The sequence below is a fragment of the Tachyglossus aculeatus genome, chromosome 20, assembly GCF_015852505.1.
Source record: "Tachyglossus aculeatus isolate mTacAcu1 chromosome 20, mTacAcu1.pri, whole genome shotgun sequence".
Classification (NCBI taxonomy): Eukaryota; Metazoa; Chordata; class Mammalia; order Monotremata; family Tachyglossidae; genus Tachyglossus; species Tachyglossus aculeatus.
The window spans coordinates 15698090-15713496 of NC_052085.1; the positions used below are offsets into that span (position 1 = coordinate 15698090).

The window sequence follows — 15407 nt, forward strand, 5'->3', positions numbered from 1 at the left end:
CTGCGCTCGTTTCCGGACCTTCAACTCTTTGTATATAATTTTTTTTCCCTTATGCCCTTCTGCTTCATCTAATTGCCTGCTTGCTTGATTCCCAGTTGATTCATTAGCTTTTTTTTAAATTGTTCTTTTTGAGCATGTCCCATGTGCTCAGTACAGTGCTTGGAACTTCCATCATTTTTCCATAAACACCAGCCGTTGCTGTGACGGACTACGGAGACGGGGGAGAAGCAAGGGTAAGGCTTTGGATCCCACCGCGAGGAAGCGGAATCCCACCGCGACCGTTCCGCCGTCCGGTGCGGACCCAAAACGTCGGGTGTCTGCGCTCAATGGCTCGGTGTCGGCTGAGGGTCAAAGGGTCAGCCCGGAGCGGTTGGCTCGACTCGCTCCCGTTACTGGGGACCTGGAAGGAGGAATTACCAGTATCGTATGGTTTCCATTTGCCGTTGGTGGAAATTGGCAAGGAGTGTGGCCAACGTTTTCAGAAAACAGGAATAAAAATGCAAAACAACTTAGAGAAGTTGGAAAAAGTTGGTTGGAACTTGGCGTGGTTCGTGAAGAAAAGGTCAGGAAGAGAACTGGGAATCTCTCACTTCCTCCCCAGGCCCTGCATTTCTAAAGTTCAGGCCCCATTATGGGTTTAGGTGTAACTACAGCTGCACATTCTGGAATGCTCACTAGGATGCTGAGAAAATTATTAGATGAATTGAATAATAATAATAGAATTGCCTAGAAGAACTGATTATAGTTATTTGATTCATCTAATAATTGCTGAGAAGCAGAAAAGTGTAGTGGATAGAACATGGGCCTGGGAATCAGAAGGTCATGGATTCTAATCCTGAAACTGCCACTTCTCTGCCGTGTGACCTTGGGCAAGGCACTTCACTTCTCTGGGCCTCAGTTACCTCACCTATAAAATGGGGATTGAGACTGTGAGCCCCACGTGGGACAGGGACTACGTCCAACCCGATTTGCTTGTATCCACCCCAGCGCTTAGTTCAGTGCCTGTCACATAGTAAGTGCTTAACGAATACCATCACTACTATAGTAGATATAACAGATACATCATTATTGTTATGGTACTCCTTAAGAACTTACTATATGGCAGTCTCGGTTCTAATCCCGGCTCGGCCGCTTGTCAGCTGTGTGACTTTGGGTAAGTCACTTCACTTCTCTGTGGCTTAGTTACAAAATGGGGATGAAGACTGTGAGTCCGCTGTGGGACAGGGATTGGCTCCAAACTGATTACCATGTGAAGAATGCAGTTTATTATTATTATTGAGTGACGTCGAGTCGTTTCCGATTCACAGCGACTCCACAGATATACTCTGTCCAGAAAGTCCCGTCCTCCGCCATAATCTGCAACCTTTCTAACAGTTCTTCCGTTATCATCGCTATAGTATCTATCTATGCAGCTGTCGGCCTGCCTCTTCCACGTTTTTCCTGGACTTTTCCCAGCATTAGTGTCTTCTCCAGAGAATCAGTCCTCCTGACTTTGTGTCCAAAATATGCTACTCTATGTTGAGTCATTTGGCCTTCCAAAGACCACTTTGGTTTAATTGGCTCTAAAATGCATTTGTCTTTTGGGCAGTCCATGGTATTCGCAAAAGCCTTCTCCAACACAACATTTCAAAAGAATCAATGTTCTTTCTATCCTGCTTTTTCACTGTCGTGGTTTATTTCATCAGTAAAGCTGAGTCACGAATCCCCCCCAGCCCCGTCCCTAATTGACTCTATTGGGGTGTAACAACTTGTATCTACCCCAGAGCTTAGTACAGTGCCTGGCACACAGTAAGTGCTTACCAAATATCATTAAAAAAAAAAAAGTGGTGGGGCTGGAATCAGAACCCAGGTCCTCTGATTCCCAGGCCCCCGCTCTTTGCACTAAGCCATGTTGCGTCCTGGTCCCTGAAGTCTATCGAATCCTCCACCTAGAACGTGGGGTGGGCAGCGATCGTCTCTCTTTATTGCTGTATTGTACTTTCCAAGCCCTCAGTACAGTGCTCTGCACCCAGTAAGCGCTCAATAAATACGACTGAATGAAATACGATTGAATGAACAGGCCGCAGGATGTATTCCCAGCGTTTTTTCGGTGAGATAATCTGCAGGTGCAGGCTTTCCCATATATTGGCTCCCAACCCCTGCTCCACAGGGGCATATTTACATTTTAAAGCGATGAAATGCCCTAGCTAACCTTATTCATTCTTAGTTCCGTCACGCACATGCACTTTGCAACGACCTGGCTCCCGACCTCCTTTCCCAAGCGTTACTGACTTACTGACGTACCAGATATTGCATGGCAATGGAGCGGCGAAGAGGGCCGGGGGGTCCTATTAGGAACACATCTTGCCCCAGGAGGTCTTTCTGCATTATCCATCTCAGGTGCTGGACCACCGACTGAGCCAGGGAGTCGGACACTGTAAAAAGAGAAACGGACACTGTAAAAAAAGAAACGGCACATTCAGACTCACCTCGGCCACAAAACTGAGCCCCCTAACGCCCCCGCAAAAAAAAAAGGCTAAGCACGACAGGAAAGGCAAGTCTTCCAACTTGAACTCAGGGAGATTTCATCGACGGTAGTTAAACCTCTGGGGAAATGACGGTTGTCTTAGATAATCATGGGTCTGAAAGAAGATCTGAGAATAAGGATGACGGCAGCACTTGTCAAGAGCTTACTAGGCACTAAGCACTGGGGTGGCTGCAAAGATAATCAGGTTGCCTGCAAAGATAATCAGGTTGCCACATTCATTCAATCGTATTTATTGAGTGCATACTGTGTGCAGTGCTTGGAAAGTACAATTCAACAATGAATAGAGATAATCCCTACCCAACAACAGGCTCGTGGGGGCTAAAGGCCTAAGTGGGAGGGAGGGAGAGAGAAAGCATGACTCAATCAATCAATCATATTTATTGAGCGCTTACTGTGTGCAAAAAGCACTGTACTAAGCGCTTGGGAAGTACATGTTGGCAACATATGTTCCCAACATATGCCAACATATGGCAACCATAGACTCCCTGTCTATGGTTTCCAAGTAAGATTAAAATATCTCTGTCAGGCAGGACAGCCCTCTGCCTGTCTTACTCTTACAGACCCCCAAAGACAGAGACCCCTCCTCCATTAATAATAATAATGATTATGCTACTTTAAGTGCTTACTCTGTGCCTTCGATAATGATGGCATTTATTAAGCGCTTACTATGTGCAAAGCACTGTTCTAAGCGCTGGGGAGGTTACAAGGTGATCAGGTTGTCCCACGGGGAGCTCACAGCTTTAATCCCCATTTTCCAGATGCGGTAACTAAGGCGCAGAGAAGTGAAGTGACTTTCCCAAAGTCACAAAGCAGACAAGTGGGGAGCCGGGATTTGGCCAGCAACCACACAGAAGTGGTAGTTGACGCCATGTGAGTGAATGAGTTCTCCAAGGGAGTGGGTGTAGATGGAGAACAGAACAGCTCCTCATCTGCTTTAAGACTGATATCACGTCAATGTTCCGCCTACTCTTTTCCTAGCTGCTTCTGTTTTTCTGAAAAGCATAAATTAACTTCCCATATATGTGCAGCCTCACATGCTCCCATGGTGGAGACAGGGAAGGAGGCAGTATCATACATTCACATTTCATTCCTCCAAGAGCACCAGGAAACATATATGCGTGGCTTACCAACTGTTTCCTGTGCTTCCTTGGTTCGGAGCCTTAGGCAAAAAAGCAGGACAGGGAAATCGGCTCATTCTCACCTGGCTATACTTTTCCAGCACTTGGTAATGATAATAATAATAATGGCATTTATTAAGCGCTTACTACGTGCAAAGCACTGTTCTAAGCGATGGACGGGATACAAGGTGATCAGGTTGTCCCATGTGGGGCTCACATTCTTCATCCCCATTTTACAGATGAGGTAACTGAGGCACAGAGAAGTTAAGTGACTTGCCCAAAGTCACACAGCTGACAAGTGGTGGAGCCAGGTTTTGAACCCATGACCTCTGACTCCAAAGCCCGTGCTCTTTCCACTGAGCCACGCTGCTTCTCTAGTACAGTGCTGTAAACATGGTAAGCCTGTAATAGATAACAGTACTACTACTACTCTCCTTTTCCCAATACTTCAGACATTTGTGTCTGCCTTTTCTCCCCTATTTGGGCTGTAAAATGAAAATGACAAACTCTTTAGGCCTCTTCCGACTTTCCCAGACTAGGCATTTACCCCTCCCTCAGGGCCAAGGCACTTGTGTAAATACCCACAATTTCTTTAATTACATTCAAGTCTGTCTCTACACTGCAAACCCACAGTGGGCAGGGAAATGTCTACCAACTCTGTTTTACTGTACTCTCCCGTGAGCTCAGTGCAGTGCTCTGCCCACGGTAAGCGCTCAGTAAATAGCACTGATTGAAATACAACCGATTAACTTACTGGAAACTCACTGTGGGCAGGAAATCAAGGGGAAGGGAGTTCCAGGGAAGAGAAGCAAGGAGGAGGCGGAGAGTAGGCTAGCTAGAGAGGAACAAAATCTGAGAGTTGATTTGTAGTGGGAGAAGATATTGGGTAGTTAGGAGGGAACAGCCCCACAGCATTTAGAACAGTGCTTGGCACATAGCAAGCGCTTAACAAATACCATGATTATTATTATTACAGACAGCACTCAATAAATAGCAATGATTGACTGATCTGCACATAGAAATAATAATAATGATGGCATTTGTTAAGCGCTTACTATGTGCCGAGCACCGTTCTGAGCACTGAACAGTGAATCAGAGAACTCATTCATTCATTCAATCATTTATGGAGCACTTAATGTGTGCAGAGCACTGTGCTAAGCGCTTGGGAAGTACAATTCAGCAACAAATAGAGGAGCAGCCATGGACTAGTGGAAAGAGCGGAGGCCTGAAAGTCAGAAGACCTGGGTTCAAATCCCAACTCTGCCCTCCCCTGCTGTGTGACCATCATTAAGCGCTTAGGCCTTCCCAGACTGAGCCCCTTCCTTCCTCTCCCCCTCGTCCTTCTCCATCCCCCCATCTTACCTCCTTCCCTTCCCCACAGCACCTGTATATATGTATATATGTTTGTACATATTTATTACTCTATTTATTTACTTATTTTACTTGTACATATCTATTCTATTTTGTTGATATGTTTGGTTTTGTCTCCCCCTTTTAGACTGTGAGCCCACTTTTGGGTAGGGACTGTCTCTTTATGTTGCCAATTTGTACTTCCCAAGCGCTTAGTACAGTGCTCTGCACACAGTAAGTGCTCAATAAATACAATTGATGATGATGATGCTCTGCACACAGTAAGTGCTCAATAAATACGATTGAATGAATTCTCTTAATCTCATTTACCTCATCTGTGAAATAGGGATGCAATACCTGATCACCCTCCTCTTCAGACTTTTGGCTGCGTGTGGGACGCGGACGTTGCCCAACTTAACTGGGACACATCCCAACACTTCGAACTGTGCTCGATACGCCGTAAGAGCATAACCAACACCATAATTAAGAACCTTAAAACCCAAGGTCAAGAGCATCTGTTTGATGCAGAGAGGAATTGGCAACCACTGGAAACTTTTAAAAGTTAATAAAAACGCCTAGAGGTGTACCTTGGGGTAATTTTTACTAGGCCAAGAACACTGGAGCATAAAACAATTTTGAATGATTTTTAAAATTCTACCATGCAGCTCAGAGAAGCACAAAATTCACCCAAGGATTCCTGACAACCATGGCACATATGCTCCGATGAATAATACATCAGCGACCACTGCGGCCAACAAGCTGTCCTTAAAATCGTTACGGTTTATTTACTTTGAGGAAACATTTCCAGCCCACAGTAAAACAAATCCTCACACCAAACTGTGGCCCAGCTGAAAAGTGTGGGAGTCGCCTGTCAAGAATGCACCAGCACAGAGTGCTGGGATCGAGAAGGGGGTGGCTCAGTTTGTGCATAAACCAAGAGACAAGGAGGCAAAACAGAAAACAGTGCCAGGCACTGCAAACATTGAAAATGACAGTCCAACAAGGTACGGGTCTTTTAGAGAACGCAGGGCGGGAGGGGACGTGGGTTTGCGCTAGCCCGTTCACTCCCCTGGATGAAATTTCCCATCAACGGCATCATCTAATACACACGACAACTACAATAATAATAATAATAATAATTGTGGTATTTGTTAAGCACTTACTGTGTGCCAGGCACTGTACTAAGCGATGCTGGGGAGGGGGCGAATACAAGCACATCAATTTGGACACAGTCCCGGTCCCACATTGGGCTGACTGTCTTAATCCCCATTTTACAGATGAGGGACTTGAGGACCAGAGAAGTGAAGTGACTTGCCTAAGGTCACTCAGCAGACAAGCAGCAGAGTTGGGATTGGAGCGCTAGAGACAACCTGATTATCTTGAATCTGCCCCCCAGCATTTAGAACGGTGCTTGGCACGTAGCAAGCGCTTAAAAAAATAAAATAAAAATCGTGAGGGGTTTTGAGGGGGCGTCATAGTGGGCGGAAGGACACGCGGTCGCAGTGTGTGACAGCATGGTTATGCTTGAGGTGCGGAGGGAGATGTAAACAAATCGAAGAAAACGAATTCCGGCCGAGAGAGCCGCTAAGGTGACAACGGCTCGGCCCAGGCCCTGGGTTCAAATTCCACCCTCCTTTGGTTGGGGGGTGGGGGAGCTCCGTCCGGCTGCGGACCCCCCAGCTAACCCACCCAATAATCATAATTAATAACCATATATGCAATAATAATCATTATAATCATTAATAATCATTATATGTATATATGTTTGTACATATTTATTACTCTATTTTACTTGTACATATCTATTCTATTTATTTTATTTTGTTAGTATGTTTGGTTTTGTTCTCTGTCTCCCCCTTCTAGACTGTGAGCCCACTGCTGGGTAGGGACTGTCTCTATATGTTGCCAACTTGTACTTCCCAAGCGCTTAGTACAGTGCTCTGCACACAGTAAGCGCTCAATAAATACGATTGATTGATTGATTGACAAATACCATCATTATTATTATTACAGACAGCACTCAATAAATAGCAATGATTGACTGATCTGCACATAGAAAGAACTCAATACTATTATTATTATCAGAGCCCCAGTCAACACATGCAGTCACATCTTCCCCCTCCATGTGCACACGTGAGCACACGTACATACACACACAAAAACATACACACTGAGCAAGACTTTATCCCCAATCTGCCCTTGGTCACTTTCAAGGCCCCCTTAACCCAGGCAGGTTCCCACCCGCCTGAAGGGCCTCTGAGCATCATCCCTGCATCCTGCAGTCACTCATTCACTCAATCCTATTAATTGGGTGCTTACTGCACGCAGAGCACTGTGCTACGTGCTCGGGAGAGGACACTACAACAATAAACGGATACATTCCCTGCCACTTCCTACGGTTTTTAGGATGGACTCCCCTAATTTTGAGGCCTGAGTCTGGCGATCAAAAAGCAGAGTTCGCACCCCACCGCGGCATTTAGAGTGATAGCCGCTGGTCTGTAACCCACACCCAAAAGTCAATGATCCTTACTGTAATTTTTCGGTACAAGTTCAGGGTTCTTGGGAGCCTTCAGCTTAAATGACACATCTCCGATATTAACCGTATCTCCTAAAAGGAAATGAAAAAGTATCTTATAAGTCATCATCGTCATCATCAATGGTATGTACTGTGTGCTTACTGTTTGCAGAGCAGTGTACTAAGCGCTTGGTGGGGGGGGGGGGACTGATACAGCAGAGTTGGTAGAACATGAGAACATGAGAAGCAGCGTGGCTCAGTGGAAAGAGCCCGGGCTTTGGAGTCAGAGGTCATGGGTTCAAATCCCAGCTCCACCAACTGTCAGCTGTGTGAATTTGGGCAAGTCACTTAACTTCTCTGGGCCTCAGTTTCCTCATCTGTAAAATGGGGGTTGACTGTGAGCCCCCCTTGGGACAACCTGATCACTCTGTAACCTCCCCAGTGCTTAGAACAGTGCTTTGCACATAATAAGCACTTAATAAATGCCATTATTATTATTATTATTAGAACATTCCCTGCCCAAGACAAGCTTACAGTCTAGGGGGGAGACAGACATTAACAGAAATCCACAGTTTAAAATGTTAAGAGAACATTACGCTGGTCACAGGTTAGACGATGAGGGCATTAAACTACGGTACGTAATAGAGATAATAATAATGGCATTTGTTAAGCGCTTACTATGCGCCAAGCACTGTTCTAAGCACTGGGGTAGAAACAGGGTAATCAGGTTGTCTCACAGTCTTAATCCTCATTTGACAGATGAGACAGGGAGGTGGCATTTGAAGCTTTGAAAGCAGATAGGCTTCTCAAAGAAGTGTTGGGGGAGAATCAACGGGTACCCAGAATGAGCTTTTGGGGGTGGTGGGAGTGGTGTACCCCATTAGGAAGTGGGAGGTAAAGAAAGAGATGGTGAAAAAGACCGAGAAGGATCTTCGATTGGAGCCCCCCAAAGGGACCCAGACCATGTCTAATTCCCACCTGGGTATTCTCTCTCAGTGCTTATTACAGTGCTCTGCGCACGGAAAGCACTTAATACAATTACTGCTACTACAGTGTGGCCAGACAGGTAGGAAGAACCAATCTGCTGAGCATCTACCAGCCTGTAGAGGAAAGTAGGCCAAAGGTGGTCTATTTTCAGATTAGATAGTGGTTAGAAATCAAGGTGAGAGAGCGTTTCCAGGAGACAGGAGGGATCCACAGCACGAAAAGCTGGCCAGAGGTCACGGAGGATTAGAGTCCATTCGATTTGGCAAGGAGCTGGGCCCTGGTGACCTTGGAGAGAGAGCAGATAAGGGGTCCGGTGCCAGACTTTAGAAGGAAGGTGACCTCCACGGGCCAATCTTTCCACCAGTATATCGACAAAAGGCTGCATTTGAAAGAAAAATCTGAATATTTTTTAAAATTCCACAAGTTCTCAACCCCGCGGCAACAGGTTTCTCTGAAGCTGCCAACTTTGGCAGAGTAGAGCCAGGGTAAATGACTCTAGAGCGCACAGTAAATTGTGTCTCTTCCAGAGTCAAGTTGCTAGACTGGATTAGGGCAATTATTCAATTCATTCAATCATATTTACTGAGCGCTTACTGTGTGCAAAGTGCTGTATTAAGCGCTTGGGTGGAGGAAGGTGGGGGTGGTAAGCTTAGAACAGTGCTTGGCCCATAGTAAGCGCTTAACAAATACCATTGTCATCATCATTCTCTGTGCCTCAGTAACCTCATCCGTAAAATGGGGTTGAAGACTGTGAGCCCCACATGGAACAACCTGATGACCTATCTATTCCAGCCCTTACAACATAGTAAGCGCTTAACAAATGTCATCATTATTATTATCATTATTATTACTACCCCAGCGCTTAGAACAGCGCTTGGCACATAATAAGCACTTAATACCATCATCATCACTATTATTATCATTTTCTGGGCCTCAGTTACCTCATCTGTAAAACAGAGATTAAGACTGTGAGCCCTACATGGGACAACCTGATCACCTTGTAACCTCCCCAGTGCTTAGAACAGTGCTGGGCACATAGTAAGAGCTTAAATACCATCATTATTATCATCATTATTACCCCAGCGCTTAGAACAGTGCTTGGCACATAACCACTTAATACCATCATCATCATTATTATTATTATTTTCTGGGCCTCAGTTCTCTCACCCGTAAAATGGGGATGAAGACTGGGAGCCCCACGTGGGCCAACCTGCTGACCTTGTATCTGCCCCAGCACTCAGAACAGTGCTTGGCCCATAGTAAGCGCTTCACAAATACCATCATTATTACTACCCCAGCGCTTAGAACAGTGCTTGGCCCATAGTAAGTGCCTAACAAATGCCATCATTATTATCACTATTACTACATCAGTGCTTAGAACAGTGCTTGGCACATAACCACTTAATAGCATATTATTATCATTATTCTCTAAGCCTCAGTTCTCTTACCCATAAAATGGGGATGAGGACTGGGAGCCCCACGTGGGCCAACCTGTTGACCTCGTATCTTCCCCAAAACTTAGAACGGTGCTTGGCCCATAATAAGCGCTTAACAAATACCATCATTATTATCTTTATTACCACCCCAGCGCTTAGAACAGTGCATGGCACATAATAAGCACATAACACCATCATCATCATTATTGTTATTATTTTCTGGGCCTCAGTTACCTCACCCGTAAAATAGGGAAGACGACTGTGAGCCCCACGTGGGACAATCTGATCACCTTGTATTCGCCCTGGTGCTTAGAACGGTGCTTGGCACATAGTAAGAGCTTCACAAATATCATTATTATTATTATTATCTCTATTACTACCCCAGTGCTTAGAACAGTGCTTGGCACATAATAAGCAGTTAATACCATTATTATTATTATTGTTCTCTGTGCCTCAGTTCTCTCACCCGTAAAACGGAGATGAAGACTGGGAGCTCCACGTGGGCCAACCTGCTGACCTTGTATCTCCCCCAGCGCTTAGAAAGATGCTTGGCCCACAGTAAGCACTTCACCAATACCATCATTATTAACATTATTACTAGCCCAGTGCTTAGAACAGTGCTTGGCACATAATAAGCACTTAATACCATAATCATTATTATTATTATTTTCCAGGCCTCAGTTCCCTCATCTGTAAAATGGGGATGAAGACTGTGAGCCCCACGTGGGAAAACCTGATCACCTTATATCCGCCCCAGCGCTTAGGACGGTGCCTGGCCCATAGTAAGCGCTTCACCAATACCATCATTATTATCATTATTACTACCCCAGTGCTTAGCACATATTAAGCACTTAATACCACCATTATTATTATTATTACTATTCTCTGTGCCTCAGTTCTCTCACCCGTAAAATGGGGACGAAGACTGGGAGCCCCACGTGGGCCAACCTGATGACCCTGTATCTCCCCCAGTGCTTAGAACGGTGCTTGGCCCATAGTAAGCGCTTTACAAATATCACCATTGTTATCATTATTACTACCCCTGCAATTAGAACAGTGCTTAGCACATAATAAGCACTTAATACCATCATCATCATCACCATTATTGTTATTTTCCGGGCCTCAGTTACCTCATCTGTAAAATGGGGATGAAGACTGTGAGCCCCACGTGGGACAACCTGATCACCTTGTATCCGCCCCAGAGCTTAGAACGGTGCCTGGCCCATAGTAAGCGCTTCACCAATACCATCATTATTATCATTATTACTACCCCAGCGCTTAGAACAGTGCTTGGCACATAATAAGCATTTAATACCACCATTATTAGTAGTAGTAGTACTATTCTCTGTGCCTCAGTTCTCTCGGTGGGCCAACAGTGCTTGGCCCATTGCAAGCGCTTCCCAAACACCATGATTAGTATGACTGTGCAGCTGCTGATGACCTATATATATGTTTGTACCGATTTACTACTCTATTTATTTTACTTCTACATATTTCCCATCCTATTTATTTTGCTAATGATGTGCATTTAGCTTTAATTCTATTTGTTCTGATGACTTGACACCTGTCCACATATTTTGTCTTGTTGTCTGTCTCCCCCTTCCAGACTGTGAGCCCGTTGTTGGGTAGGGACCGTCTCTATATGCTGCCGACTTTTTCATTCATTCACTCAATCGTATTTATTGAGCGCTTACTGTGTGCAGAGCACTGGACTAAGCGCTTGGGAAGTACAAGTTGGCAACATATACAGATGGTCCCTACCCAACAGCGGGCTCACAGTCTAGAAGGGGGAGACAGACAACAAGACAAAACATATTAACCAAATAAAATAAATAGAATATGTACAAGTAAAGTAAATAAATAGAATAATAAATACGTACAAACATATATACAGGAGCTGTGGGGAGGGGAAGGAGGTAAGGCGGCGGGGGGAGGAGGGGGACAGGAAGGAGGGGATTGCCAACTTAGTTTGTCTGTATTTATTACTCTATTTACTTATTTATTTTATTTGTACATATTTATTCTATTTATTTTACTTTGTTAATATCTTTTGTTCTCTGTCTCCCCCTTCCAGATTGGGTAGGGACCATCTCTATATGTTGCCGACTTGTACTTCCCAAGCGCTTAGTCCAGTGCTCTGCACACAGTAAGCGCTCAACATATACGATTGAATCAATGAATATGTTGCCAACTTGCACTTCCCAAGCGCTTAGTCCAGTGCTCTGCACACAGTAAGCGCTCAACACGATTGAATATGTTGCCAACTTGTATTTCCCAAGCGCTCAGTCCAGTGCTCTGCACAGTAAGTGCTCCATAAATATGATTGAATGAATGAATGCTCTGCACACAGTAAGCGCTCAATAAATACGATTGAATGAATGAATGTTGCCAACTTGCACTTCCCAAGCGCTTAATACAGTGCTCTGCACACAGTAAGCACTCAATAAATACAATTGAATGAATGAATATGTTGCCAAATTGTACTTCCCAAGCGCTTAGTCCAGTGCTCTGCACACAATAAGCGCTCAATAAATACGATTGAATGAATGCTCTGCACACAGTAAGCGCTCAATAAATATGATTGAGTAAATAATATGTTGCCAACTTGTACTTTCCAAGTGCTTATACAGTGCTCTGCACACTGTAAGCACTCAATAAATACGATTGAATGAATGCTCTGCACACAGTAAGCGCTCAATAAATATGTTTGAATGAATGAACATGTTGCCAACTTGTCCTTCCCAAGCGCTGAGTCCAGTGCTCTGCCCACAGTAAGCGTTCAATATACACGATTGAATGAATGAATGCTCTGCACACAGTAAGCGCTCAATAAATACTCCACCTGCCCCCCTCCTTCCCCTCTCCCTCGTCCCCCTCTCCACCCCAACCCCCCCCCCCCGCCTTACCTCCTTCCCTTCCCCACAGCACCTGTATATATGTATATATGTTTGTACGGATTTACTACTCTATTCATTTATTTTACTTGTACATATCTATTCTATTTATTTTAATTTGTTAATATGTTTTGTTTTGTTATCCGTCTCCCCCTTCCAGACTGTGAGCCCACTGTTGGGTAGGGACCGTCTCTACGTGTTGCCAACTTGGACTTCCCAGACGCTTAGTACAGTGCTCTGCACACAGTAAGCGCTCAATAAATACGATTGAATGAAAGAATATGTTGCCAGCTTGCACTTCCCAAGCGCTGAGTCCAGTGCTCTGCACACAGTAAGCGCTCAGTAAATACGACTGAATGAATGAATGCTCTGAACACAGTAAGCGCTCAATAAATGCGATTGAATGAATATGTTGCCAGCTTGCACTTCCCAAGTGCTGAGTCCAGTGCTCTGCACACAGTAAGCGCTCAATAAATACGACTGAATGAATGAACAAGTGCTGAAGAAATACGATTGAATGACTGACTGACTGAATGACTGGCTGACGACTGAATGAATGACTGACTAACTGAATGACTGGTTGACGATTGAATGACTGACTGGCTGAATGACTGGTTGATGATTGAATGAATGACTGGCTGAATGACTGGTTGACGACTGAATGACTGACTGAATGACTGGTTGACGAGCGAATGACTGACTGGCTGAATGACTGGTTGACGATTGAATGACTGACTGGCTGAATGACTAGTTGACGATTGAATGACTGACTGAATGACTGGTTGACGATTGAATGACTGACTAGCTGAATGACTGGTTGACGACTGAATGACTGACTGACTGGTTGATGATTGAATGAATGACTGACTGACTGGTTGACGATTGAATGACTGACTGAATGACTGGTTGATGATTGAATGACTGACTGGCTGAATCACTGGTTGACGATTGAATGACTGACTGGCTGAATGACTGACTGGCTGAATGACTGGTTGACGATTGAATGACTGACTGACTGAATGACTGGTTGACGACTGAATGACTGACTGACTGAATGACTGGTTGACGACTGAATGACTGACTGACTGGCTGAACGACTGGTTGACGATTGAATGACTGACTGGCTGAATGACTGGTTGACGATTGAATGACTGACTGACTGGCTGACTGGTTGACGATTGAATGACTGGCTGACTGACTGAATGGTTGACGATTGAATGACTGACTGGCTGAATCACTGGCTGACGATTGAATGACTGACTGACTGAATGACTGGTTGACGATTGAATGACTGAATGACTAACTGACTGGCTGAATGACTGGTTGACGACTGACTGACTGAATGACTGAATGACTGGTTGACGATTGAATGAATGACTGACTGACTGAATGACTGGTTGACGATTGAATGACTGACTGACTAGCTGAATGACTGGTTGACGATTGAATGACTGACTGACTGGCTGAATGACTGGTTGACGACTGAATGACTGACTGACTGGTTGACGACTGAATGACTGACTGGCTGACTGACTGAAACTGGCTGAGTGAGTGAGTGAGTGAGTGAGGGAGCGATGACGAAGCTTACCTGTCCGGCTGGTGTGGGCGGGGGAGCCCCCGGCGGCCCGTCCCCGCGCCACCTGCCTTAGGAGCATCCGCACCCTCCGTCCCGGCCCCGAGGTGGGCCCGGCCCCGCCGACCCCGACCCCTCCGGCCCCTCCGGCCCCCCGGAGCACCAGCCGCGCCTGCATGGCGCCGGCAGCCCCGCCGACCGACCGGAAGTGCCGCCGGCGGACCGGAAGCTCGCCTCACGCCGGCCTCCCGGAAACTCCTTCCCGCGCGCGCCCCTCCTCCCTCTGCGCCTGCGCCGCCCCCGCCCTCCCCCCTGCGCCTGCGCCGCCCCCGCCCTCCCCCCTCTGCGCCTGCGCCGACCCGCGCCCGTCTCTCCCGCTGCGCATGCGCCAGCCCTGCTGGGAGGGGGGCCTTCCCGGCAGCCCCCGCGCCGCCCCCTCAGGCGCTCAGGCGTCGCCGCCATTCAGTGATTAGTTTAGGGTCTTTGTGAAGCGCTCACTATGGGCTAAGCGCTGAGGTAGTAATAATGATAATAATGGTATTTGTTACACGCTTTCTTTCAAGGCCCTACTGAGAGCTCACCTCCTCCAGGAGGCCTTCCCAGACTGAGCCCCTTCCTTCCTCTCCCCCTCGTCCCCCTCTCCATCCCCCCATCTTACCTCCTTCCCTTCTCCACAGCACCTGTTTATATGTATATGTGTTTGTACAGATTTGTTACTCTATTTATTTTACTTGTACGTATCTATTCTATTTATTTTATTTTGTTAGTATGTTTGGTTTTGTTCTCTGTCTCCCCCTTTTAGACTGTGAGCCCACTGTTGGGCAGGGACTGTCTCTATATGTTGCCAATTTGTACTTCCCAAGCGCTTAGTACAGTGCTCTGCACACAGTAAGCGCTCAATAAATACAATTGATGATGATGATTTGTTAAACACTTTCCTTCAAGGCCCTACTGAGAGCTCACCTCCTCCAGGAGGCCTTCCCAGATTGAGCCCCTTCCTTCCTCTC

The 15407-nt window shown here is 45.9% G+C and overlaps 1 protein-coding gene across 2 annotated transcripts in view; it reads right to left on the minus strand.

The window, feature by feature from the left end:
* VWA8 (von Willebrand factor A domain containing 8) overlaps positions 1-14578 on the minus strand; it is a 155534-nt gene extending 140956 nt beyond the window's left edge. For both annotated transcript variants that reach the window (XM_038762124.1, XM_038762125.1), the window contains exons 1-3: positions 14416-14578; positions 7526-7603; positions 2284-2414 (exon numbers count right to left, since the gene is read on the minus strand). In XM_038762124.1, coding sequence (XP_038618052.1) covers positions 2284-2414; positions 7526-7603; positions 14416-14578 — 372 coding nt within the window. The remainder of the gene's footprint in view (positions 1-2283; positions 2415-7525; positions 7604-14415) is intronic.
* Positions 14579-15407: the final 829 nt, after the last annotated feature.